Source organism: Pseudopodoces humilis, chromosome 7 (assembly GCF_049639895.1).
Source record: "Pseudopodoces humilis isolate 2021_Gansu_Grassland_sample_001 chromosome 7, ASM4963989v1, whole genome shotgun sequence".
Taxonomy (NCBI): domain Eukaryota; kingdom Metazoa; phylum Chordata; class Aves; order Passeriformes; family Paridae; genus Pseudopodoces; species Pseudopodoces humilis.
Window position 1 is genome coordinate 14025422 of NC_142206.1, and position 24011 is coordinate 14049432.

Consider the following 24011-nt stretch of genomic DNA (forward strand, 5'->3'; position numbering starts at 1 on the left):
CCAAGCTAAATTTTTCAGATTGTCCTATAGAGAGTTCTCACAATCTCTCTTTCTCTTGCTGCTCTTTGATGATTTTGTTTGTCTCCAGTGCAAGCCGCTTCTGATGCATTAACTCCTGGCGCTCCTGCTCACGGAGACGTGCTTCTCTTTGCCTTTCTTCTTCAGTCATGAACAGCTCCTTTCCCTACAATCAAAACCACCACCCAAATCAGTTGTGAAAATATTTCATGAATGCAGTTCTTCTAGGAAATTACTGAAACTCAAATACATTGTAGCACATCTGTCATTTCCTCACATTGTGCTTCCTGAGGAACACACCCTGAAAGAACCTCAGAAATCTGACTGCTTACTCCAAGGAGCAATTCCAGTTTCAGCCTCTAAGTTACTATGTGCAAACACCTCAGAAGAGGTTTGCCACTACCGAAGTCAGCAAAAATGTAGGGGTCATGCCAAATACATGCTGAGTGTGTCACACAGAAAAAACTTCACATTATACTTTCTTGAAATCTCACTGAGCAATGAAATGCCAGAGAACAGAACACTTGAATGATTCCCAATGTGAAGACAACTACAGAGTTACTGTGTTTTAATGCTCTTAATGCATGGCTGCTGCAGAAATGTGTCATCATTCAGGAACCCAAATACAGAGAATGTACATCCCCAATACACTGTAAAGTTTATGTATTTCAGTTGATTTTGTTCCTGTATCATTTGCTTTACAATTAAGAGACCAGCACTATTTTCTATTCAAGAAAGATAGTTCCATACTCCTATAGGTAGAACACTTTGACAACATTAATCTAATTTTCATTTCTGAAATTAAAATCCCATGTTAATTAGGAAGGTAGGATTATTCCTATCTTTAAAGTGCAAAGTAGACATCTTGAACAGAACCAGGAATTGAGGAATGTCTTTGCACCATCGTAGGGAAACTTCTTTCTTATGCTATCTCTTCTCCAGACAAAGATGTCTATTGAGAAGAGACATGCAAGGTGAAGGAGTGAGGAACAGAAGAGTTCTATAGCAAGAATTTGCCAATTTAAGGATACCACCCCAGAGTAAGCTGAGGTAGAGTTCACATTTTTAACATATGTTGTTAACATAACTGGGAGTTGAAACTAAGTCCTTGGGATGTCGAATTCCTGGAGCTTAACCAACTAGCCCAGAGTATTTGTTTAAACAATTTCTACAGTGCCTTTGGACATCTTCATCTTTTGTTACTGTAAGAGAAGATCAAATAAACCATTCCTTAATGTACATAGTGTACATGAGCCCTTAGGAAGCAGCTGAAGTGACTTATTAAATCTTTTCATTCAGTTGCAAGGAAATTAGAAAACATTGTCTTTGATTAGTCTATGAACTTGATTATCCTCTTGTATACAACTACTTACTTTATATAAGAAGGATTAAAGCAGAAAAAACATTAAAACATTTATTGAAAGTCACACTGAAGTCAGAGGGAAAATTTAATTAATTTCAGCTGGCTTTAGATTAGACCACAAAGGCTTATAGTTCTGCTGCACAGAACAGTGGAAATGAAAAATTGAGTAATTTTCAGTGTGTCAATACACTAATGAGATCAGATAAACAGTTACAAAAGGAACTCATTTGGAGTAAGACTAAGGCATCTTCTATTCAGGATTAAAAATTATTTGTCTCCAATCCAATTCACCTTTCATGTTTCAGCAGGAGCAGGTATCTATTAGAACAGAAGCTCTCAAACATGAGAGACCATTACAATAAAGTTAATTTCCATTCCTTGTCAAGGGAATGGTTTTGCGTTGGTCCACCGTCATGTTTTATTTGAGAATACTTTGTGTGGCATCAAAGAATCACATAACACTCAAAACTGTCCTGGTTTGACAGAGGTATAGATCTTATAAAGAAACACAGCTTTTGTTTTTGTTCATTTATTTTTACCATTTCTTTTACCCACATAGCAATTTTCTGCTTACAAATGTTCTGCTTTTACAAATATGCTACTTACAGCGCCTGCTACCACAGAGATAGTCAAAGTACGGCTACTCTTGAGCACTCTGACAGCCTGCAAATCAAAACAAAACAAAAATCAACGTGAATGAAGTGATAAAGGCCAGAACAATTCTGGTTGCCATGGCTGGAATTTCCAGAACTAAACAGAGTGGTAGGTATGCAAATCTCAATACACAACCCCTTGAGTCAGTAGCCCAGTATCAAAACATAATTTCTGTGGACAGGAAAACAGGAGAGGTGTATGATAAGTTGATAACTACAAATCCAGGGAATTAAGAAGACTTGATTTTACCTCTTTATGATCCACATTAGAAAAGTCCACTCCATTCACCTCAACAATCTGATCACCAACCTAAACAAATTAATGCAAATTTTAATACAGATGCTAAGTTAGTACACACATTAAATGAAAACAGAAAGAGATGTGCTCTCTAACACACTTCACACAACAATCATAGGTACTGGCAGAGTGCATGGGGAACAGACAGGAAACTGGCCAGGCTTGCACTCCTACACTGGGATCCTCTATTGCCACTGCTTGGGATCAGATCCCAAGCCTGAAGGAATATTGGTCTGACCCAGGTCACTCATGTTCTTAAAATTTTAGAAAACTAGCTTTATTTGAAATGCAACCACCAGATATTTCTTTCTCATGGGGAAAAAAACTCCATGAATCCTTGAAGCTGTGAATACAAAAAAAGAATTCCTTGCGGTAACTACCTTGGAAGGTGGCAAACTTACCTCTAATCCCACCTCTGCTGAAAGAGAGCCTGGCTTAACATTGCTGATAAAAATTCCTGGTTTTTGTGTTGGACCACTGGAAATACTGGAAATGTAAAAAAACCCAAACATTAACTGGATTATATTTATAGAAAAATATTTATGAGGAATACAGTGTAATACAGTGAGTGGTTTTGATTGTTTCCTCATAATTTGTTTTAGCTTAAAGAATATTTATGTTATTAACCAATACTGAAACAAACACCAAAATGTACCAGCACACAATCAATGTGTTATAGATTTGTCATCCTACTGTTTTATTCTTTATACCACAAAACTGGTTTTAAAGAAAAACCTAAAAGAAAAATATTCAAGCTTCTATATTCTGTCATTCATGCTGAAATTTATATATATGCTGACCGACACTGTCTAGAGGATTGGGACACTAATTGTATTTGAAAGCAAGCAACACAATGAAGAATTACTAATTATTCACTGAACTGCAACATACGCTATATATATATATATATATGATGTTATTTTGTTTGGACTGTTTATTAGGAGCAAGAAGGATATTTCAACCAGAGGCCAACATCTAGCTCAGGAACATTAAGCTGCCACCTAATCTGGGCCCAAACACAGAAACTACATTGCAACAAATGATGACAAGCCACCCCTCCAGGTTTATAAATAATTTTTTAAAAAACTTTACATCCTCTAAATTACCTGATAATTTCAACCATATACTTCTAAATATATAAGAAATTCTACAATATCCATTCTACTCCAAAACCAACTTAAGATTGCAAGGACAGGAGTCCAAGAATCTCAGAGTCATATATCTAAAAAGCCTTGCAAATTTAACATTAATTTTAGGAGCTGGATATATCTTTGTGAAGGTGTTTTAGTTCTGAAAAGGGTCAGAGAAAGCGTGCAAAGTGCAAGGAGTGAACTTGAGAGGGGATAGTGCTGGAATTTGCTACATCACTGAGCAGCATTTTTACGTACTTAAAAATGTAGAGGCATTTAACAGACACACTTCCATTACAACTTGTACTAAGGCTTTTATTTTTAAATTTTAAAGTTTTTTTCTTTAAAATTTTGACACAGGTACTTATGCTTTGCCTAAAAATATGTCATAAGTGCCACAGATATCTTGCTGTTGCATCTTGCCTTCCTGATCCAGTAGGCATCTTTATTTTCCCGACTTCCTATCCAAGAAGGATAGAAATAAATGCCTTGAGTGTCTTGAGTGACATTAAATAAAAAATGTGTACCTGCATCCCATGCCTTTTGTACCAATCAAGCTAATGAAGACTTTCTTCTCTTTACTGTCTCTCCCTCCAGAAGAAGCAAGTCCAGCAACACTGCCCTTTCCTTCCTGTAGAGGGATAAAACAATGCTGCAGATGTTAATTCTGTTTTAAATTCGTATCAAGATTACTATAAAATTTCATGTACCCAGATGAATCCCAGCCAGCATCAAGATAAGATTCAAGGCTCCAAGGTACTATCCTGGTGGAAATGAATGTGAAGCAGAGTCATTTCAGTGGATCTTCATGGCTGAGGTGAAAAACTGGACTTATCTATTTGGAGAAGATTACTTAAATAGTCAAACTTTGTCTTCAGAAAAGGGTGAAGGAAAATTAGAGGAAAGTGATATGGAAAAATAATCATTTAGATGTTCCCTGACAAAAGGGCTGGAGAAATACATGATAAGGCTCTCTATTTAACTAAGTCTTTCTTCCTGAAAGCAGAACAGTAATTGCGGTGTTTCTTTTCACTTCTGCAAGCCTTAGAAGTCACTTGCATTCAAAGTTGTAATTCCTCCACTAATACGTCTAAAATAGGCCAAATAATCTAATAAGGATTTATGCAGTAGAACTCCAGCCTGGGAAATTAATAAGCTCAAGCAAAATGAAGAAGCAATTAATGAGTACAAGCAATTTCATTTGTGTCCTGCCCTTTCCTTATGTAATAGCTCTAGAATCATTTCATATCACAAAAGCTATTCCTCACAGAACACTTTCAACAAGATATTGCATTATAGTAATGCATACAATAGCTTCTCTGATAAGGTCAGAGAAGAAAGTGTTTCAGAACCATTACAAATTCCCCAGAAGACATTTAACAAAATATTGATCTCTTACCCCACACTCTGACACAAACTGATCCACATATTGCCATTTAAGGGGTTCATCTGGTGAACTGAAAGGAAAATATAAATTTAAATAATGGGACAAAATAAACGTGAATGTATTCCAGAAGGTGTTTTGGAATGCAGCCTTCTGTTTTCCACAACTTTCTTTGGATACCATTCACATCTGGTTTATTTTCTCGCAATTTAAACAGAACATCAAAGAAGCATAAAATTATTAGGGCTAGTAAAGGTTGAATATAAAACTGATAAAGCCCTCTCAGGCGAAACAGTTTTAGGAAGCTCAAAGGAACATTGTAAAATGATCTGTAACCATGCAAACATCTTATGCGAACTTCTATGCAGAGCAACACCTCCTGTCACTAACATTTCTCAAATATCCCCCTTAAAGATCCAGCTTTCCAACAAAAATTGGAAGACCAAAACAATTTTAAGTATTTCTAAACTCCGAAGCCATCATCAAATGCTACATACACAAATAAGCAATGGAGCTCTCTGTTAAGCTAGGTGCATTGATAATTAGATTTACAGATGTCCGTGACAAATGAGGAGATAGAAATTGGTTCATTTAAGTGGGAAACTGGTATAAAATCAGATTCATCAAACAAGACATCTGCTTGTTCATTAAAAAGGACGTGACATTTTAATCAGCATTCACACATTTTCATAATTAAACACAGATTCTTTGGGTAGAAGAGGCTGTGCGAAAATGAATAATCTGTTTTCAAATGAAAAGCCATTACCTTTTGACAGGTATCATGCCAACATCTGAAAAGGAAAAACATTTTGTTCAGTTTCTACAGACCATGAGCAATCTATTAATAGCAATCTTTGGTGACAGACGGGATTTTTTGTGTGTGTGTGTGTGTGTGTGTGTTACTTACGTCTAACTTTTATGGACACGATTTTCTTTGTACGAATGAGGTTTATGACTTCTTCGTGTGTGCATGATGAAATGGAATATCCATTTATGCGCACTATCTCATCTCCAACCTCAAAAAACAAAGGGAGAAGAAAAAGCAAATGTTAGTTAATAATTTTTAAAGTTTTTAAGATTGAATACAATCTGGCAATCATTTTGATGCAAAGGTTAGATAATGTTGATTCATTAATACTTTCTGAATTTCAGGTAATGTCCAGATCAGATTTATCTGTATTTGTTTTGAATTAATACCAAATACCAAAAGAGCAAATTAATGGCCAAATAACAATTTTATAAATACTGTCTACTATACATCAGATTTGTGCTCCACAGATTACCTTAAAAACAAGAGTCTGTGTTTTAATTCAAATTAATTTTGGAGTTATTTTCTTCTTTTATACTTCAGAAGTTAAAGTTTGCTTTTACCATATGCTTTCTGAGATACTTTCCCTAATATATTTGATCAATAGGAAAATAAACTTGGTCTTATTATCTTGCCTGATTCTGGCAATGAGAAAATGCATTATTTTAAGGGATTTTACCTCTTTGTCTTTCTTTGGGGATCCCACTAACATCTATTGGCAATCCAACAGCAGCACCCCAAGAACATTCCTGGCAGTGTTCAAATTAACAGTGTAGAACAGACAGGGTGCTTTCAGCCACTTCCATAAAATTTTGAATCTTATTTATCAAAGTACAGTCAAAACATTTTTCTTCCTCTAATATAAATCCAAATTTGATATGCTGTGATGACTAGAGAGAATTTTCCAAGGTTTTATGAACTCTGCCCAATGATCCTCTTATCCAGGTAGGCTGAGAAGGAATTCTTGATGAACACATTGCCTACCTCATTTAAGGTAGTGCTTTATTACCTGCTCAAGATTACACTGAAAAATGCCAGTCCCTGGCTAGACCACCCTAAACAAAGACTTTTACTTGGTGTGAACCATGTGATATGGCTGTATGAAAATTTAGTGCATGATTTCTTCCATTATCAATGCAGATCAATCCACTGCACAGTAAAATATACAAATGATTACCAGGAAATTACCTTAACAAACCATCAGCAGTATCATCTTATACCTCTGATCTCCACAGGGAAAAAAGCCAAATACTTCGGGTTTACTCCTCTCCAGTAGCATTTTCTCTGAATTCTTGTGAATATTTGTTATGTAAAATGTATTTGATGAGACTTATTTCATTACTATCAACAGCATGGGTTTTTGTTCTTAGTCAATGAAACTTTGGGTGCCTTCTCACAAATGTGTCTGGTTCCATGGCAGCATTATCCCTAGTTAATGCTTGTCTAAAATGCTCCATTTAAAGACTCAAGTGTCAAGCTCCCGAATTTCACTTTAGGCTTAAGTTTTCCATGCTGGTATCTGCATTAGGGTGATTTCAAGTTTCAGCAAAGTTAAAGCAACTGTATTTTTATTTCACAAAATATGGGTGGAATGCATTATCAAGATCGTTAATAAAAATAAATCTACAATTTGTTGAGAAGCTCTGTGCTTTCATTTTATATGACAGGAGTGAGTGGAACTGGAAGTAGAAACTCCTCAATATAGCCTGTGTTCTGGAGACTGTAACACACACAGAAACACTACATTGGGTGACAGGCCATTAGGCATGCTGACACCTTCTGCCTTTTTTTATATTGTAATAATGACTATTGAATCTTGCTGTGATCTGTCCAATTGAAAAAAACAAAACCACCACAAATCAAAAAACAAAAATACAACCAGTATAACTTCTTTATTTCTTTCACAAGCTTTTCTAATACTTCTGGGAAGTGTCTCATGCTCTGCAATACTTCACAAAACATTAACAACATGGCCACTCTACCGTCATTCCTCATGTGCCACACTTTCCACTGAAGCTGATTTTTGTCTGACACAACACAGCATCAGAAGGCTACAAAAGCAAAGAAAACTGTCCTGCAGAACTCACAGAGGCAAGAGGACCACACTAGGACTGTGGTCCCTAGTCCCTCACCAGTGGGACATCCACTCCCTCTGCTGGGCATCCAAAAGAATCTCATCCAGGGCAATGACCTGCTCTCCTAAGAGCTTGACAGTCAGATATTTAAAATTATCTTCAGTAAGAGCAGAAATAGGTCAGTAATGAAGGCTTTTGAACATACAACCTGTGGTAAAAGTACAGAATCAGACAAGAAGAGCACATGAGGTCTGCTGTTTATAGTTACACCCCTGATAGCTCTTGCTGTCACTCAACAGACCTGTTCCAAAGATTCAAAACCACATCCATCCACGCTACCCATTTTCTGTTGATTTTACATATGTGGTGAAGGGGGGCGGGGCTGGGTTTTTTATTTGGTTTTTAGTTCAAGATTCCCATTTTACTCACATCTTCCACGTCATGCAGACTGTAAGAGACCATGGAGCCTGGGTTTCCACAAACCCGACTCTTTAAAAGGCTCATCTGTCATACAGTTACTGCCTGAAATGCCTTAGCACACAGAAGGCCCCAGTTTTAGGGCTGCAAATGACAATTCCATCATGGGGCTTCTGTATCAGCAGAATTCGTGTTGTTCTGAGGATGTCAGCATTCACGGAGTCAAATCTGTTCTCATCTCCCCAAGACGCACTTGCAAAATTATAAATGCATACAAGAGCATATTTGATTTTTCCCTCCAGTATAGGAATGAGCTTTTCTCATACAGATATTTTTAATACTCTCCTTCAGTAGAGTGTCATCTTATTTCTGAAACTCAACACTCTTCACTCAACCTAATGACATTTGTATTGCTGACAGACAATGACTAAGGCTGCCTTACGAATAACCCAAACTAGGTTGAACTACAGGAGATGTATAGGCATACAGCAAACTGCTTCTCTTTAGGATACTTGAACAGCTTTTTCTGAACAACGACATCCAATATTGGGGTAATTAATAGCTGTTTTCATGTATTTTGTTACTTTTGTACAGGTATCACTGTATACCAAGCTAATGAATCAGAGCTGTAGAGATAAAAGCCCGTGGGACAGAGCAGAGTAGAACAGTAACAATTATTTTGGTATTATGTCACAGTTTCCCCTTTCCCTATCAATCAGAGAGATGACAGATTTTTTAGAAAAAAGATGTAAACCTAACTTTTCTCAAGTAAAATGCCTATTATTTCTAACTTTTAACATGAGAAATATAATATTTAGTGCTTCTAGGAAATTGAAGGGCTTCATATAATAACATCAACTGTTTCAAATTTCCCATTTTGTATACTGCTTCCACTTTCATCATTCACACCAAACTCTTTGTATTCAGCAGAATCCTCATACACAAGTATCAAAAAGCAGTGGGGGTGTGAAATGAAGTCCATTTCTTAATGGAAGGACAAAACACTTGTGCCTTTTAGAGAAACTGTAGTCAAAAAAGGGTCAAAACTACAAGTGTCACAGAGAACCTTCATTATTATTTGGTCATTTTAACTTGGAAAGTACTTCAAGGAGAAATCATGCCATTTGAACTGGAAATTTTAAAAGTAGCAGGATGTAAAACTGATGGTATAATAGAAAATCATTATACCTTTCTCAGTCTGCATTTTTGGGATTGAAAATGTGTAGAGATTTTGTTAAATAAAGCAGGTGGGTGAAATTTCAGAAGCAGTTGGCTTTACTGTGAGACAGCAATTTAGAACAATGGGCTGCCTGTCAGGTCTTGTTATTCAGTGAGGTTCAGAAAGTGCCTAGTGCCACCTATTATTCAGGCACTTTAGGCTGAGCTTTAACACCACATATCAAAAAGCAGAGGCCAGGCAGTTGCAGGAGCTTCAAAGCACCATCTGCCCATATTAATTCATATAATCTAACCCTAAAAAATTCAGACTCAAGTCTCAATTCTTGCCCCTTATTGTCCCTACTTTGTTTGCTAAACCCCATCTATGTTCTGAGTTGCAATAGAGTCTGTACACTCCAGCCCAAAGATCCTTTACAATCCCCTTCACTGACACCAACATGTCCTACGATGACCTCGGTCACAGAAGGCCATGGGACCTTTTTGCATACAGAGAAAGCAGGAAAACTGACATCCTAATAGCAGCACAACAGCTGAGCATCACTATTATCCAGTGATTGTGTCAACATTCGTCTGAAATGAGCAGAGAAGCAGAGCTGCAACACAGCATTAACACAAACGTATAAAAATGACAATTAACTTAAGGCAGTGGCTTACTTTAAGGCCTTGTCTATGCTTCCCAATCTTGCTGTGTAGTGTAGAGAATGAGGTACATCAACTTTTGTAGTGTGAACTCAGAGAGGGTGCATCAATGTCCTTTTCTGCAGTTGCCCATTGGCAAATCCCATGCTTAAACTGGGCTGACAACACACGGAGCATAAGGTTTGTGCTGAGCTATTACACCCTCTCAGCTCTAACTACATACTGAACGTGTGCTTTTTTTCCAAGGAGTTTCTAAAGCATCCCCCTGGATGCACCTGTCATGCAGGCCAGTCATGCACCACTGCAGAGCAGGCTCACAGAAGATGAAACTAATTCAAAGGTGATTCTGAGTGGGATATATAGGCATGAATGCACAAACAGAAGGGCAGGCACATGCATGTGAACAGAAGAAGGAACAGTTTAAATTTTAGCTTTCAGTCTGAGTGACACAAACATGGAAACCTAACTTCAACTACCTTGTTGACAGATATGTATTTTTACTTTTTAATCTAAGATATTTGTGAGGTAATACTGAAGTGTATCTACAAAACATGCTAGCATAATTAAACTCTGTAATGAATCATGCTAGTCTAATATATTTTGGACTAGTGTTAAACATAATCCTTAGCCATCAATACTTTCAGCAAATATGATTAAAAGTAGCCAGGCATATCAGCCTTTCCAGTCAGAAACTCAGATCTTTAACACACCTTATCAGATTCAAAGTCTGACTGCAAGATGCAGACATTGGGCACAGAAATTCCTCGCTTCTATTTTCACTAAGCAATGCCACATTCAAAAAGAAATCAGACACCCAAAACTTCATTCATGCAAATTGCGTAAGTATTGCAGTGTTCCTACACATAATTATTTTTGCTAACCCTATTGGCAAGTTTATGTATTCAAAATTCAATCACAGAAAGTGCAATTCCATGCAGTACAGAGGATACTGGGAATAGTCAAAAATATGTTATTTTGTTGCATAAACCAAAACCCTCACAACTTATACATTAAGTTCAAGTAAACATTTCATTACACAAATTGTATCTGTGCAAGATGGAATGAACACTTTTAGTATTCTATGCACTATTCTACATTTTATCATTGGCAACTTAAAGCACTCTTCACAGTCTAGAGATCTTTCTTTCCATCTGCTTACATGTAACTGTTGCTCTTCAGAAAGTGTAAACATTCCAGAAAACCCTATAACCTTCAACAGTTAACATATCCCAAACAAAATAAAAAAAAAAAGTTTACATATTATTAAAAACAGCAAAATGAACATTTTTAATAACTTGATTCACCACTAGCATAATGGTATTTACCATGGCCTTGCCTTACATATCTTAGGAATTCTACTAGAAGAGACAAAGAGCATCTTAGCAAAAACAATTTCTGAATGTGAAAGAACAGCCCTTAGCACCTAACATGAATAGACATTTCTTACCTGAAGTCCAGCATTGTCTGCCTGTCCTCCTTTAACTAACTGGGAGATGAAGAGGCCACAGCTGAATTCCAGTCCACCTCTTACACTTAATCCAAGCCCTTCAGGATTCAAACGATCCAATCTCACCTCTTTCAGCTTTCTGAAAAAATGGAAAACACTTGAGTGTTCAGCTGCAAAACACCTTGTCTCAATAATGATTCATATGAAATTTAGACATTGTTTTTCTCTTATATAATTTAGGCAAAAAAAGAAAATTCACTGAAGTTTGGATGGATGTGTATTAACTAAAACCATCAAGTTTATCCATATAAAAAGTTATTTGCAATGATTGAAAACTGCTTTTAGAGAGTTAGAGCTATGAGGTTGTTCCATTATTAAATTCAGAAAAAATGAGAAAAGATTGTTTTTTACTCCTTTATCCTGCTTTTACTAGACTAAACCACTTGGCAAACAATTTAAGTATAGCACAGGTAGCTGTACTTCTAGCAAATATAGCAAAATTAAAATAGGTATGCCCAACTCTACACAGATGAACAATATTTGATGCTGAATTTACCCCGAAACTCAGTATTTCCTACTTGTATTTAAGTTAGCCGCTTTTGTTTATTTGTTTGCTTGGGTTTTGGTTTTTTTTGTGTTTGTTTTTTTTTTTTTTTGTTCTTCATTCTCTTACCTTGATCGTTTGGGTGTAAGCTGATCGTATTCCACCTGGTGTTTTAATGGGATGAGTGGGCGGATAGCATCAAACAGAGGCAACCTGCTTGGTTCATTAATCACGAGTTTTAGGTCCCCCACAAGCACTGGGAGATTCATAGACCTGCAAAAACACAGTGACAAAACCAACACAGGTAAACAACACACCAACAAAACGCTGTGCTTTATAAGTTGCTGTGCACATGGCTTCAGTATTTGCATGTCCTTTCAAGCTACCAAAAAAGATATTTATGCAGATACTCATTTGACAAAAGCAGAATAGCCCCTGGGAAAGCAAACCTTCTGTAAATAAAGAGTACTTGCTTCAAAACATCTGAAATCCTCTATACATTCACTTGATCTTTTAAGGTCATGCACATCACATTTATAGATGACATCTCCAATTTCATTCTCAGAGTACCCACAAGATTTGTGGAACTGTTTGAAAATAACTTTTCAGATTAGACATACGTACCTAATGGATTTTTGTTTCCTTAATAGTGATATTTCTAAGTAAACCTAGGCTACAAGCTCCTTCCTTTCCTGAGCTTAGAGGACTGACAAATTGTTTCAATCTAAAAAAAAAAAAATCATAATACTCAGCAACTAGAGCAAGGACCTTATTTTTGCTCAAAATCAAATTTGAAGGGTGATTAACAAATTAACAAAACCTACAGAAGTTCAATTGCTGTAAGCATCTCTTTTATGAGAGGTAAGCAAAGTGGTCTCCTTGAAATTGTCAGCACTGTGATAGTTACAGGTCTATAATACATACTTTGTTTTACAGCTGCAGGAGTGGAGCTAAGGCACAGTGGAGTTATTCCTATAAAACAGTCAGCTAAACTTTTTCTGTATTATTTGATGTTCCCTTTCTTTTAATTTATGTTTCCTGGCTGCAATATTTCTGAGGCATGGGCATTGAAAATACGGATCAGGAATACCTACACAGGATTAGAGGTCAAATACTTCTGGAAATGTTATTCACAGTGAAGCAGATATTAAGTCCTAACTCCATCAGCAATTGCACGTTTTTTTGCCATACATATTTCATAATGTATTCCCAGGAATTCATACATCATCATTATATGTTCACAGAGATACTGAAAATGTTGCCCAAGTCATTGCAATTGTGGAAATTGAAGAAAAGTTGCCATATGCATTGTTAATTTTGTAACTGCAAGAAGATTTTAAATAATTCAGATCTGCTGAACCAACTGGCTTTCCAAACAACAGTCTTTATGAATGGAAAAGCAATTAGACAGACCTGAGTGAAACTGAATCAGATATGCAGCTGAATACCCCCATAACTACAGCTCGGTGCAAACATCAGATGGAAATGTCTACATTTCACTCAGCTTTTAATTACAATACCAATGGAAACAATGTCCATCAGAGCCACTTGGCTATGATTAGTGGAAAATATATTCTCATCTTCTTTGAAAAGCAATGGATCATAGGTTGTCATTTGCAACAAAACAAGTCTGAGGCAACTGTAGTTTAAATCAGTTCAGTGATAGGATTGGTAATATCGCCTTCCCAATTTTTACTGTTCTGTAATAAGCCAGAGTCACTAAACATGCCAAACAGATTCCAAGACTAAATTTTCCCAGCTTTCTGAAGGATAGTTGCAAAATTTTTATTTGACAAGTTAGCAAAAAGCCTTTGAAATGCAATGTCAGTGAAAACTTTGTATCAAATAAACAAGCTTTATTTGGAAATTTTATTAATGAATTTATTAATGTTCTCTTCCTGTTTCCTAAGAACAGTTTTATCATGCAGGAGTCTTCCCCCCCTACACCCCAAGTATGAATCCACCAAAATATTTTAAAAAACTGCCAAGTCACAAAACCAAAGGAACTTAAGAAGTAATTATAGACATGCTCCTTCTTTGCCTGCAGGTTATGCTGTGAAAGCAACAGACTTCATTAAATGGGATAAAAACCTCTTATTTCAACTACTTTTCTAGTAGCATATAGAAAGACTATTTAAAATCATGGATATTAATTCTTCAAATTTAAAAACATTAGTAAAATTCTACACAAACATGTATAAAGCTAGATCTTACTGGTGGTACATCCGCAGCACATCATAAAGGTAATCCTTCTCTGCTTCATTGTCAATTAATAGATTGACCTGAAAACCCAAAGACATTATCGTTAAACCCTGACTTAATAGCCACAAATGCTTAACATGAGAGACTTTCACAGATTCTTAAGCCATAGAGCAAAGATTTCACCAAGGAAAAAGAATTTTTTAAAGATAAACATGTTTTTTCAACAGAGCACTACCTCACAATGTCACACTTAAAACGAGACTTTCTAAAGTTAATATGACAACAATTAGACAAGGCGGTGAATCCTGATGTATTCTGTCTGCTAGATTTCCTCTCAGCAGTGGTATTATTACAGTAGTATCATATTTGTCTTACCTGATAATCACTGTACTGTTGAATAAATATCTTCAGAAACCTTTTTGGCCACTCGTTAATGTAGCACATGCTGTCACAGATAAAACCAACACGCCGAGATATAATCTCCGTCCTGTCGTCCAAACCACTGATTTCAGGAGCTCACTTATAGCATTATGCAAACTGCTACATCTCTGTTCCTCCTTGCTCCAGCTCTTAACTGATGTTAAGAGCTAGTTATTCTTTCCTTCCCCACTAATAGTACCTTTACTTAAACCAGTGTCATATTACTATGCCCGCTCTTGGATAATTACAGTAAATTAAAACAAAAGAAAACCAAACCTGAATTCTTACGTGAGGAGTTAAATTTATATTCAGTGATAGTGAGACCCCTACTAATCTTACTTGTTAAGAGAGGTCACATCACACTGGTTTTACATCTGGACAAGCCTGATGTTTAGGAAAACAATTTACATCTGACCTAAAGGGTAATATTACTGTGATGTGAAGACTGAGAAGCAATTTGCATACTTAAAGAAAGGCCCTTTCTTTCTAGGTTTGCAATGGTTTGTATTATGTTCTAAACTAAATACATGCTTCATATTCCTTTTGTCCCACTTGGCTCCCTAAAGCCAGTAAGACTTCACATACCAGTGGTTTTCTATTACTTGTACCTTCTGGCTCTCTAAAGCTGGCAAGACTCTGCATACAGGTGGTTTTCTGTTACTTGTCTCCTCTGGAAAAAGACACTTTCAAAACACCTAAAGGCCAGAAAGCTACAAGCAGGTCAAGATTGCTTTACAGTTACACCAGTGAGTAAACCCGTTTATTCACAGTGAATTTCAACATACACAGGATAAAGTATGTCTTAAAAGGAAATAAAATGTTTGCCATCAAAACTTCAGCAATACTGGGCACTCCAGCAATAGTTGACTCGACACAAGGCTAATTGTAAAAGCAAACTCAAAACTGTAAAGGCAAAACTCAAGGTAAACTAATTCCAGCATCCATTTTTCACTTCCCTGACAGGTAAAATACAGAGCTCAATCCCCGGTGTTAGCAAAGATACTGTATGAGCAGCGTCCCACAAAGAACATTCTATGTTTAAGTGCATCAACCCTACACAGCAAATGGCAATACCATCATCATCTCTTTTTCCTGGCAGGGAAAGCAAAGATTGATAACATGCTATTTCTCTCCTGATATGCTTGCTGGTGGATACATCGCCATTTCCTCTCAGAAAATGGAGGGCCACATTTAAATTCTGCTATTTCTTCTGTCAAAATGTTCAGTCTTTCTGTTTGACCCCTGCACTTCTCATCCTCCACCAGCAACTTCCTCTTCCTCTGACAAAACCCAGCATCCACATGATTTCTAATATATTCAGAATGCTACAACTGGGTTCATCATCCTGGGCCACCCCTACTAATGGGTTATTCTCCTCCTGCTGCCTTCTAGTCCATCAGTTATCACTGCCTCATAGCCACCTGCATCTCTTGCCATTTTCCTAATTCTTTAACTCCTTGGGGTAAAGTATTATTGTAGACATATGCTTTACCTGGACCTACCAGCTTCTAAAAGCTGACTCTAATTTCATAAATCCTAAAATGTCATACTCCCACTATCTTAAAAAAAAATAAAAAAGTCAGTGGTGACATGGCATAACTTGGATCACAGAAGAAAATTTTCTCAAGAAAATGACTGTAGAGTAATGGGATAGGTGATTTCACACCTTTTAAACCACGGATATTTAAGAAAAAACATCTGGGTACAGCCCTGGACAGTCAGCTCTTGGTGGCCCCGAGCACTGGGGATAGGGACAGACAACCTCCAGGTGTCTCTTCCATCCTCAACCCTTCTGTGATTATTTCAAGAGTCTTCATAGTAGTTGTATCATTGATAATCCTAGAATATAAAGAGTTGCTTATGCTCTATTTCTCACTACATACATTGTACTGTTTTTCATAGAAATCAATTAAAAAAAATCATCACACAACCTGCACCTTCATACATAAAAAAAGCCAAAAAACCAACCAAAAAAACACAAAGTCTGTCAAGAAGTCTACCTAAGTTTATTCAGTAGAATAGAAGCTGTGGGGAGGAAAAAGCACTTTTTGGTGTGGAAAAAATTCAGATGACAATAATGCACTATGTTAGCACTATACCAATCTGCCAGATTTCAAAGAAGAAATATGAAGTGCTGTTTAAGCTACACAGATTTTGGAAAACTATTGAAGGAAAGGGAAAAGCTGGTCAATATGGTTTGTATGTATTAAATATTTTACATTGCTGCTTGGTTGATAGGGAAACTGATTAAAATTGCTAAGAAAAAAAGAAACTAAGAAAAAAAGAAAATAAATAAAATGGCCACTAACTGAGGAAATTTGGATCTTGTAGTGAGCATCTTCACTGGTATGTCACAGAAAAAGTAAGCATTCAAGACAGTGGATGTCGCAGAGGTCACTAGAAGCAGAATGATACAAAATAAAAAAAAGAAAATACTTGTCTCAATGTCTTCTAACTCAGATAAAGTTGTCACTGATATCTGCATCCCAGCTGTTTGCAGCAACACTGAAAATACATCTTACGTCATCAGGGGTGGGGCTTGAATGATTTATGAATTATAGCAGCAATGAAAGGGAGAAGGTTTAAAGTTCAAGACAGTAACCACCCACCTAGAAACCAGTCTTTATAGAAATGTTGCACAACCCACTGCTGAGTTATACAGTAATAGGAAGCAAGGCAGAAACAATGTGCTAGATGGTTACAGTCATCATTATGGAATATCCAGTTTCTGAACACCAGTTTGATGTAAGAGTTTTTTTGCTGTCCTAATTAATCCTAACAATCCTTTAGTTAATGTGTTTATTATCAAGTGACAGATACTTCCATAAAACATGACATTACTTTGCAGAAATTTTGTGTCCTAGCTGACAAAAAAACCCCCATAAACTAAATAAAATCAACCACAACTTCCTTCATAAAACAAATGAAACCCCCACAAAACACTACAGAAAACTTTACTCCGAGAGTCCTAAATGGCTTGGCAAAACCATCTTTTACACACGGAAACTATTTTCCTCCTCCTTTCCTTAATTAGAGCCTTTTGAGCGTTCTTCGCTCATACAATTTTGCGCTCTGCCGAGCACTTATTTAATCGGGAAAATGACAAAAGGACGGTGCCAGGCAGCCCGAGCCGCTCCACGTATCAAGTGCATTTGCACATGGGTGCAAACGTTAAGGTGGAAGCTCAGCGGGCCGAGCGGGCACTGCCAGCGCCTGCACTGCAGCACCCGACCCGAGCGGCGCCAGCTCCCACAGGGCATTAAACAAAATACGAACTGATCCTGGAAAACCGAGCCCTGGGAAAGCTCTCGCACTGAGGAACGTTCCTCTTCTCTCCCTCTCTTTCTAAGGGTTTTAACACCCTTTAACTCCCCTCCCAGGAGGCTGCCACCCGCGCCATTGGCAGGGCAGTGCAAAGTCCCCGAGCTTCTCCCTTCCTCCTCCCGGCTCACCGGGGCAGAGCCCTGCCCGGCCAGGGGGGCCGTGACGGCCGCAGCCTCCGCTCCAGTCGGGGAGGCGGCCCCGGCTGTCCCCGCAGCCTCACCTTGTGCCGGAACTCGCGGGCGACGCGGCGCTCCATGGTGCGAGCTGCGGGAGCGGGAGCTGCGCGGGTGCGGGGCGGGAGGGGAGCGGGACGGGCTGATGGAGGCGGCGGCGGGTGCGGGCGCTGCGCGGGTGCGGGCGCTGCGCGGGTGCGGGCGCTGCGCGGGTGCGGGCGCTGCGCGGGTGCGGGCGCTGCGCGGGTGCGGGCGCTGCGCGGGTGCGGGCGCTGCGCGGGGCGGCTGCGCGGGCGAGGCCGCGCCCCGGGGCGGTGGGAGGCGCGCCCGCCGCCGCCTCCAGCATCCCCGACACGACAGGGGACGAGCGGCCGTGCACCGCGACCCGCCCTCGGGCTTGCGGCCGAAACGGCGGAGAAAGTCAAAGTAAAAGTAAAATAAACATCCGTCCATACACGACCCCCCGCCCCGCGGTGTGCTACCTGGGCTTTGCCCTGGTCTGATTTTTACAACTGGCTCTCCTCAAACGGCACCCAGCTCCCATACCAATTTCTCTCCTGTATTTGTAGGTAACATGCATGTCAGTAACACTAACAGTTAAGGAAAGCACGAAGATGTGAACTTTTACGCCTGGGTTAAAAACAAAACACCAAACAAAAAACCCCCCGAAGTCCAAACAAACAGAAAAAAAAATTGCTTTGATAAATTGTTGTACAGCAAATAATCACCGCTTCTTTATTTTTAGGTAAGCAGAGTGCAGCTGATGCATCACTGTCTAAATCAACTTTCTCTGCCTTTCCCACCAGCATAATGCTGTTTCTTACAAACAGAGCCTCTGACGTGGCTGCTGTGTGTAACTGCAGAAGAATCAAGCTCGGAAAAGGAACCGATTTCGGGCTAATCTCTTTCATACGAATTTGTCTTGAGCTGGTTCTTCTCCCACTTTCCCTACTGCAGTCCAAGATCATAGATTTCCTCAGTCAGGATGGTAGCGAGTGGAGGACACCTGTTCACCCAAGTCTCTGTCTCCACGCAGAATCACCTGTAACCACGTAACTCCAGAGAGAGAAAGGTTTACTTAAGAGCAGGTAACCTACCTTTCCTCCTTCCAACAGAGTGGAAACTTGTATGAATACATATAAAAGCTTGAATAAAAAAGAAATAAAAAGAAATCCAGACTGCCATAAAACCCCCTGCATTCTATTTTATTATTTCTATAGGATAACTCCTTAGAAACTGTTAGCCCTTTGCATTATTGGAACATTTCAACTGAATGTACACTACCCATTTCTCTTATCAGGTGTCAGGAATATGAGAGGAATGCATATTAAGCCTGTATACAAATAAATACAGTTGTTTTCAGAAAACAATTTTCTCTTAAAATGGCAACTATTAATACATAAATCACTTTTACCCACATGCCAGTATCACATAATACCAAAAAGCTTTTCTCTCCACACAGATATAGAATTTTTTCCATGTAATGCAAAACAAAACTATCTTGTATTTGAAAAGAGAAAGGAGACACAAAAAATTCAAGGCACGCATTAGAACCCATGCATGTCGCCTTTAAATTGACATATAGTCTAGAACAATCATTTGATATCTAACAATCGTTTCTAGAAGGCTTTACAGGAATAGATCTTATACAAGCTCAAAGTTATGTACATTTGAAAGAGAGTAACTAGTTTTAACAACACAGATAAACTTCCCAGGATTCAGAAATTTCTCCATGTAATAAATGGAATCAACTTGGTGATGTGAAAACTGCTCCAAATCATCATGTAAAGGACACGATGCAGAAAGGATGACAAATTTGGTGGGCTGTTAGTCTGCTGTTACATTAATTCCTGTGCTCTACTGTGTGTAAATACAAAGCAAACAAGTCCACAAAGCTAACTCATGCTCCAAAACTGCAAGGTGGATAATCAGTAAATTTATGAGATTGTTCTGAAGTTTTCATTGATTCAAATGCACCATATATTAAAAGATGGTACAATTATGACTGCTTAGCATTTTTAGATAATGAAATCTTTCCTAGGAAGAAATCAAATTTCATCTTAATTGTCTCTAAATTAGCTTCAATTCTTGTTTGCTACTTGTGGCATAATGGGAAAATGAACAAAGTGAGCAGGTCATTTAGTAGGCAAAGAAATACATTAAAGTGTGTGTTGTGTAACCTGATCCCGGTTGCTTTTATCTGCTTTCTCTACTTCGATTAATGTAACTTGGATCAGTGAAAGTGCACCAAAGCCAAGCACATGCTGCACTCAGAGCAGATATAGGCTAGCACATATATAGCAGAGATATGAGGCTAGCACATAATTCTGAAAATCTTCTTGGGGTTATTTGGAAAAGGCTGTGTCAGAGTCAAAGGATATCTTTTGTTCCTCAACTTATTTTCTCTCAAGCACATTCTCCCTCCAACACTTACAGGAGGGAACAAAATTCTCAGTGAAAACATCACTAGTTCTCCATCATTTCATTAGAAATGAAACACAAGAAACACAATCCACAGGGACAAATTACAAAGGCAGAAAAGAGATCTTTTTAATGACTTACTGTTAACAGACTTCTCAAAGCAGTCAGAAAGGCCCCTTTTTATCTGAGACAGTTTCTCACCTGGTATGGGCAGCTTCTAAAGCTCTGTCATAAGATATGCAAACCTGAAGAATGATGGGGGGAGAGACAGCAGCAGATGGGAAAGGGAAAATAACAGAGGGAAGGTAACAGTGATAGGAAGAGAGAAAAGGGGATAAACATAATGGAAGGAAGCAAATTTAATCATAAGGAGTGAAAAAAAGGAAAGAAAGACGAAGAGGCATAAACATGCAAAAGGCTCCACAGAGAACTCCAGTGTGCGAATTTATAGTAAAAAAGAAAAGTTACCAGAAGCTATGTAAACCATCCATACACGTTAGCTGCATGCTGCATTCAGTGTATGTCTCCCTTATGGCTGCCTATTGTGTATCTATGCCTGTACTACTCCATGTCCTGTATTAGTGTAGTCCTGACACGAGTTTCAGTGGGGCCACTGTGCAGAGCACGGACAAGACTCGCCGCTTCCAGCAGGAGCGGGCGGCTCCGGCCCATCCGCAGGAGCTGTGGGAGCAGCCCCGGCTCCGCTCGCCCCGGAGCGGCTGCTTAGAGCGGCGGTCCCGGCTGCTGCTGCCGAGACACCGGCACACGAGCCGTCTCCCAAAACCCCTGAGGGCAGGCGGAAAAGTGGAAATGAACGTGCGGTCAGCGCCCGGCACGGCCGGAGCGGGAGCGGCGATGCGGGGGGAGCGGGCGGCCGGGGCCGGACCCCGCTGTCCGGCGAGGGGCGGTGACCGGGCTGGGTGCCGGGGCAGGGCCGGGCCGGGGGGCGGGCGGCGGATAACCCCCCCGCCCGCCCCGCCCGGGAGGGCGGGATGAGCTCGGGGTGCAGGTGGCAGCCGGAGCTCCGCGGGAAGCCGCTGCCGCCCGCATGGGGACCCGGCTCCTGCTCGGGGCGCTGCTGTGCGCCTGGCTGCCCTCGGGTGAGCATCCCGCGGCCCGGGGAACCGTGGCGTGCCGAGCCATGGGAGGGCATGGCATGGCGTGGCGTGGCGTGGCGTGGCATGGCATGGCATGGCATGGCGTGGGAGGGCGGGCAGGGCAGGGCAGTCCTGGCCATCGCTAACCTGCCGTCGTTGCCTTCCAGCCCTGTCTCCGTGGGGTACCCGGGCGCAGCCCCCCGCCGCCGGGGACCTGTCGCTCCCCAGGTAAGACCCGGCCGGGGTACAGCGGGGCTCTTTCTGGGCTGGCTGGCTGGGTCAGCTGCCCTGGCTGAGCCAACCCCGCCTTTTTCTCTCTTCTCAGCCGAGGCAGCACGGCGGAATCCCGGAGCAGGGGCGGCCTCGCCGCGGCGACGCAGGTGAGGATGCGGGCAGGGCTGAGGAGCGGCGGGCGGGCACCGCGGGGCCGGGCACCTCACTGGGGAGACCACTGGGCCATTGGGATGTGCAGCTTCCCGCCGGGCAGACCCCGGAAAGAGAGCATCCACAGCATTGCCTCCGGGGCTCGTGAGGCTGCTGAGTTCAGGAGGTGCCAGGCTTCCTAGCGCCGCTCCCGGGGAGACCCCTCGGAGCGGGGCTGGCCGTGCGGGACAGAGGGATGGGTGTTCTGCTTGCCATCAGGATAATGCGCTTCTCGTATCTTGCCTCACTCGTGTATCTATATACTGCTATGATACCATCTGTATCCTGGGTGGCTGTTCTACCGTTGGTGATTCTACAGGACTTGCCCTCGAATGTCTATTTTATCCCAGCCACGAGGACTGCCAACCCTGAACGAAAGTCAATGTTAGAGTAGCGAGAGAACACTGTGTGGCTGTATCTAGAGCTTCAGCTTGTTCGAGAAGTTATGTGGTGTACAAAGCATCCTGGCTCGGGGAAAAGCTGAGGTCTGGTCTGGCTCATCAGCAGCAATTGCTTTGTGGGGGCCTTTTTGCTCCTCGGAAGAGGTAAACGAGCTGGCAGTATCGGGTCACTACAGCTCAGCACTCAGGTTTTTGGATGTGGTTTTTCTTGGCAACTCGACTGTGTCACTCATGGCACGCTGCTGAAATGTAATTAGGGTGTGTGGTTCCCACTCCCTTGTTCGAGGGTGGGAAAAGGAAGGATTGCTTTGTAGTCCTTGTTCGTGGCTCCTCAGAGGGAGTCACCTTTCTCTCTGCTTTCTCCCTGCTCATTCTGGGAAAAACTCAGCAAAGAAAAAACGTCACATAACTGCAAGGAGAAACCAAATAAACCAGCAATTATTGTGAATACTCCTGGATTTAGGTTCTCCCACCAAGAATTATAGTGATAACTTTTTTGTTTCTTTCTGGGCTAGCCTACTGAGCAGAAATCTTCAGTAAGAAGTATGTTTAGGAGGAAGGAAGAATAAAAGATATTGGAGTCTTGAGTATACCTTTTTCTTTACAATGGAGTTTTTTGAGAACTTTATAGTAAGCCAATACAAAGCAAAGATATTATTGAAAATGGTAAAATTTCTGATAGACTGAAGAGACTTTTAGGTGTCTTGTTTATAGCTGCTGATTTCTTTGTTCTTTCTGAAAGGAGCCTGGAATGGCAGTTTATAACACTTCACCTACAGCATCCTTGTCTCGGAACAGGAGAATACACAGTATGAAATGTGGACCATCCAGTAAGTTATTTATGTTTCTATATAAAGCAACTTATCTTGTCCCTTATTTTCTGCATTGTTTAATCATTCTTGGGAAGAAGAAAAATCCTAAAATAGATATTACAGGCCTTAATGTTAATGAGGCCCTATCTTGTTTGGTCTCAAAGGTACTCAGGAGTATGGAAATTTTTCATGGAGTTTAACCTAGCTCCAAGTTTACACCTGCTTCTGGCATGATAATTTGAAAGACTAACTGCAGGTTTTGTAATAAATGTTTCAGGAAGGAAACATTATCTTACAGTGGTATACCTAAAAATGTGGATTGATGTTTAGGCACCATTAAATTGCATGTCCCATACCTTTTTTGTGCTTGGAGATTGTTTTTGCTGAGGTAACCTGAAGATGCTTTTTGTGTGTGTGATCTGTGGGTTAGGAGGATAAGGTCCTTTTGGCCACCAGCTTGTAGAGGTGGACATTTGCTTAAGGAATGTGCGTCTTTGGTTTTTTGGTTCATCTTATTTTCAGAAGTGGAGTGGACAGGCTTAAAATATCTTTGGTAAAGTGTAAAGATCGTCTATGTTAACGCTGAGAAGGGTCTGTGTCATGCTCGCCTTGAACAAAGGAGAAGAACAAGGCAAAATCATTCATAGTAATTTTAGTTAGTGATGCAAACCCTCTGGTTTCTTTTCAGTCAGCCTGGTGGCATTCGGTGTGGGACCTATCTCATAGTGAATAGTCTGAATTTGCATCCCATAGCTTTACAGCCCAAAAGGCTGTAAAGTGGCA

General features: G+C 40.1%; 2 protein-coding genes across 5 annotated transcripts in view; one reads left to right on the top strand and one right to left on the bottom strand.

Annotated features, from left to right (window-relative positions):
- Positions 1-21018, bottom strand: part of USH1C (USH1 protein network component harmonin) — a 49299-nt gene extending 28281 nt beyond the window's left edge. For 3 of the 4 annotated variants that reach the window (XM_088057431.1, XM_088057429.1, XM_088057428.1), the window contains exons 1-12: positions 18122-18243; positions 14170-14237; positions 12085-12228; positions 11412-11550; positions 5754-5862; positions 5613-5637; positions 4862-4919; positions 3990-4093; positions 2734-2818; positions 2285-2344; positions 1988-2044; positions 42-184 (exon numbers count right to left, since the gene is read on the bottom strand). In XM_088057431.1, the coding sequence (XP_087913557.1) occupies positions 42-184; positions 1988-2044; positions 2285-2344; positions 2734-2818; positions 3990-4093; positions 4862-4919; positions 5613-5637; positions 5754-5862; positions 11412-11550; positions 12085-12228; positions 14170-14237; positions 18122-18157 (1028 nt within the window). In that variant the 5' untranslated portion in view covers positions 18158-18243. Of the gene's footprint in view, positions 1-41; positions 185-1987; positions 2045-2284; positions 2345-2733; positions 2819-3989; positions 4094-4861; positions 4920-5612; positions 5638-5753; positions 5863-11411; positions 11551-12084; positions 12229-14169; positions 14238-18121; positions 18244-20963 lie in introns of those variants that run through there. The other variant, XM_088057430.1, reaches the window with a different exon arrangement.
- A 479-nt stretch (positions 21019-21497) lies between these two features.
- Positions 21498-24011, top strand: part of OTOG (otogelin) — a 96237-nt gene continuing 93723 nt past the window's right edge. Inside the window, exons 1-4 of the mRNA XM_088057510.1 lie at positions 21498-21595; positions 21760-21820; positions 21918-21972; positions 23159-23246. Of these exons, the coding sequence (XP_087913636.1) occupies positions 21544-21595; positions 21760-21820; positions 21918-21972; positions 23159-23246 (256 nt within the window). The 5' untranslated portion in view covers positions 21498-21543. The remainder of the gene's footprint in view (positions 21596-21759; positions 21821-21917; positions 21973-23158; positions 23247-24011) is intronic.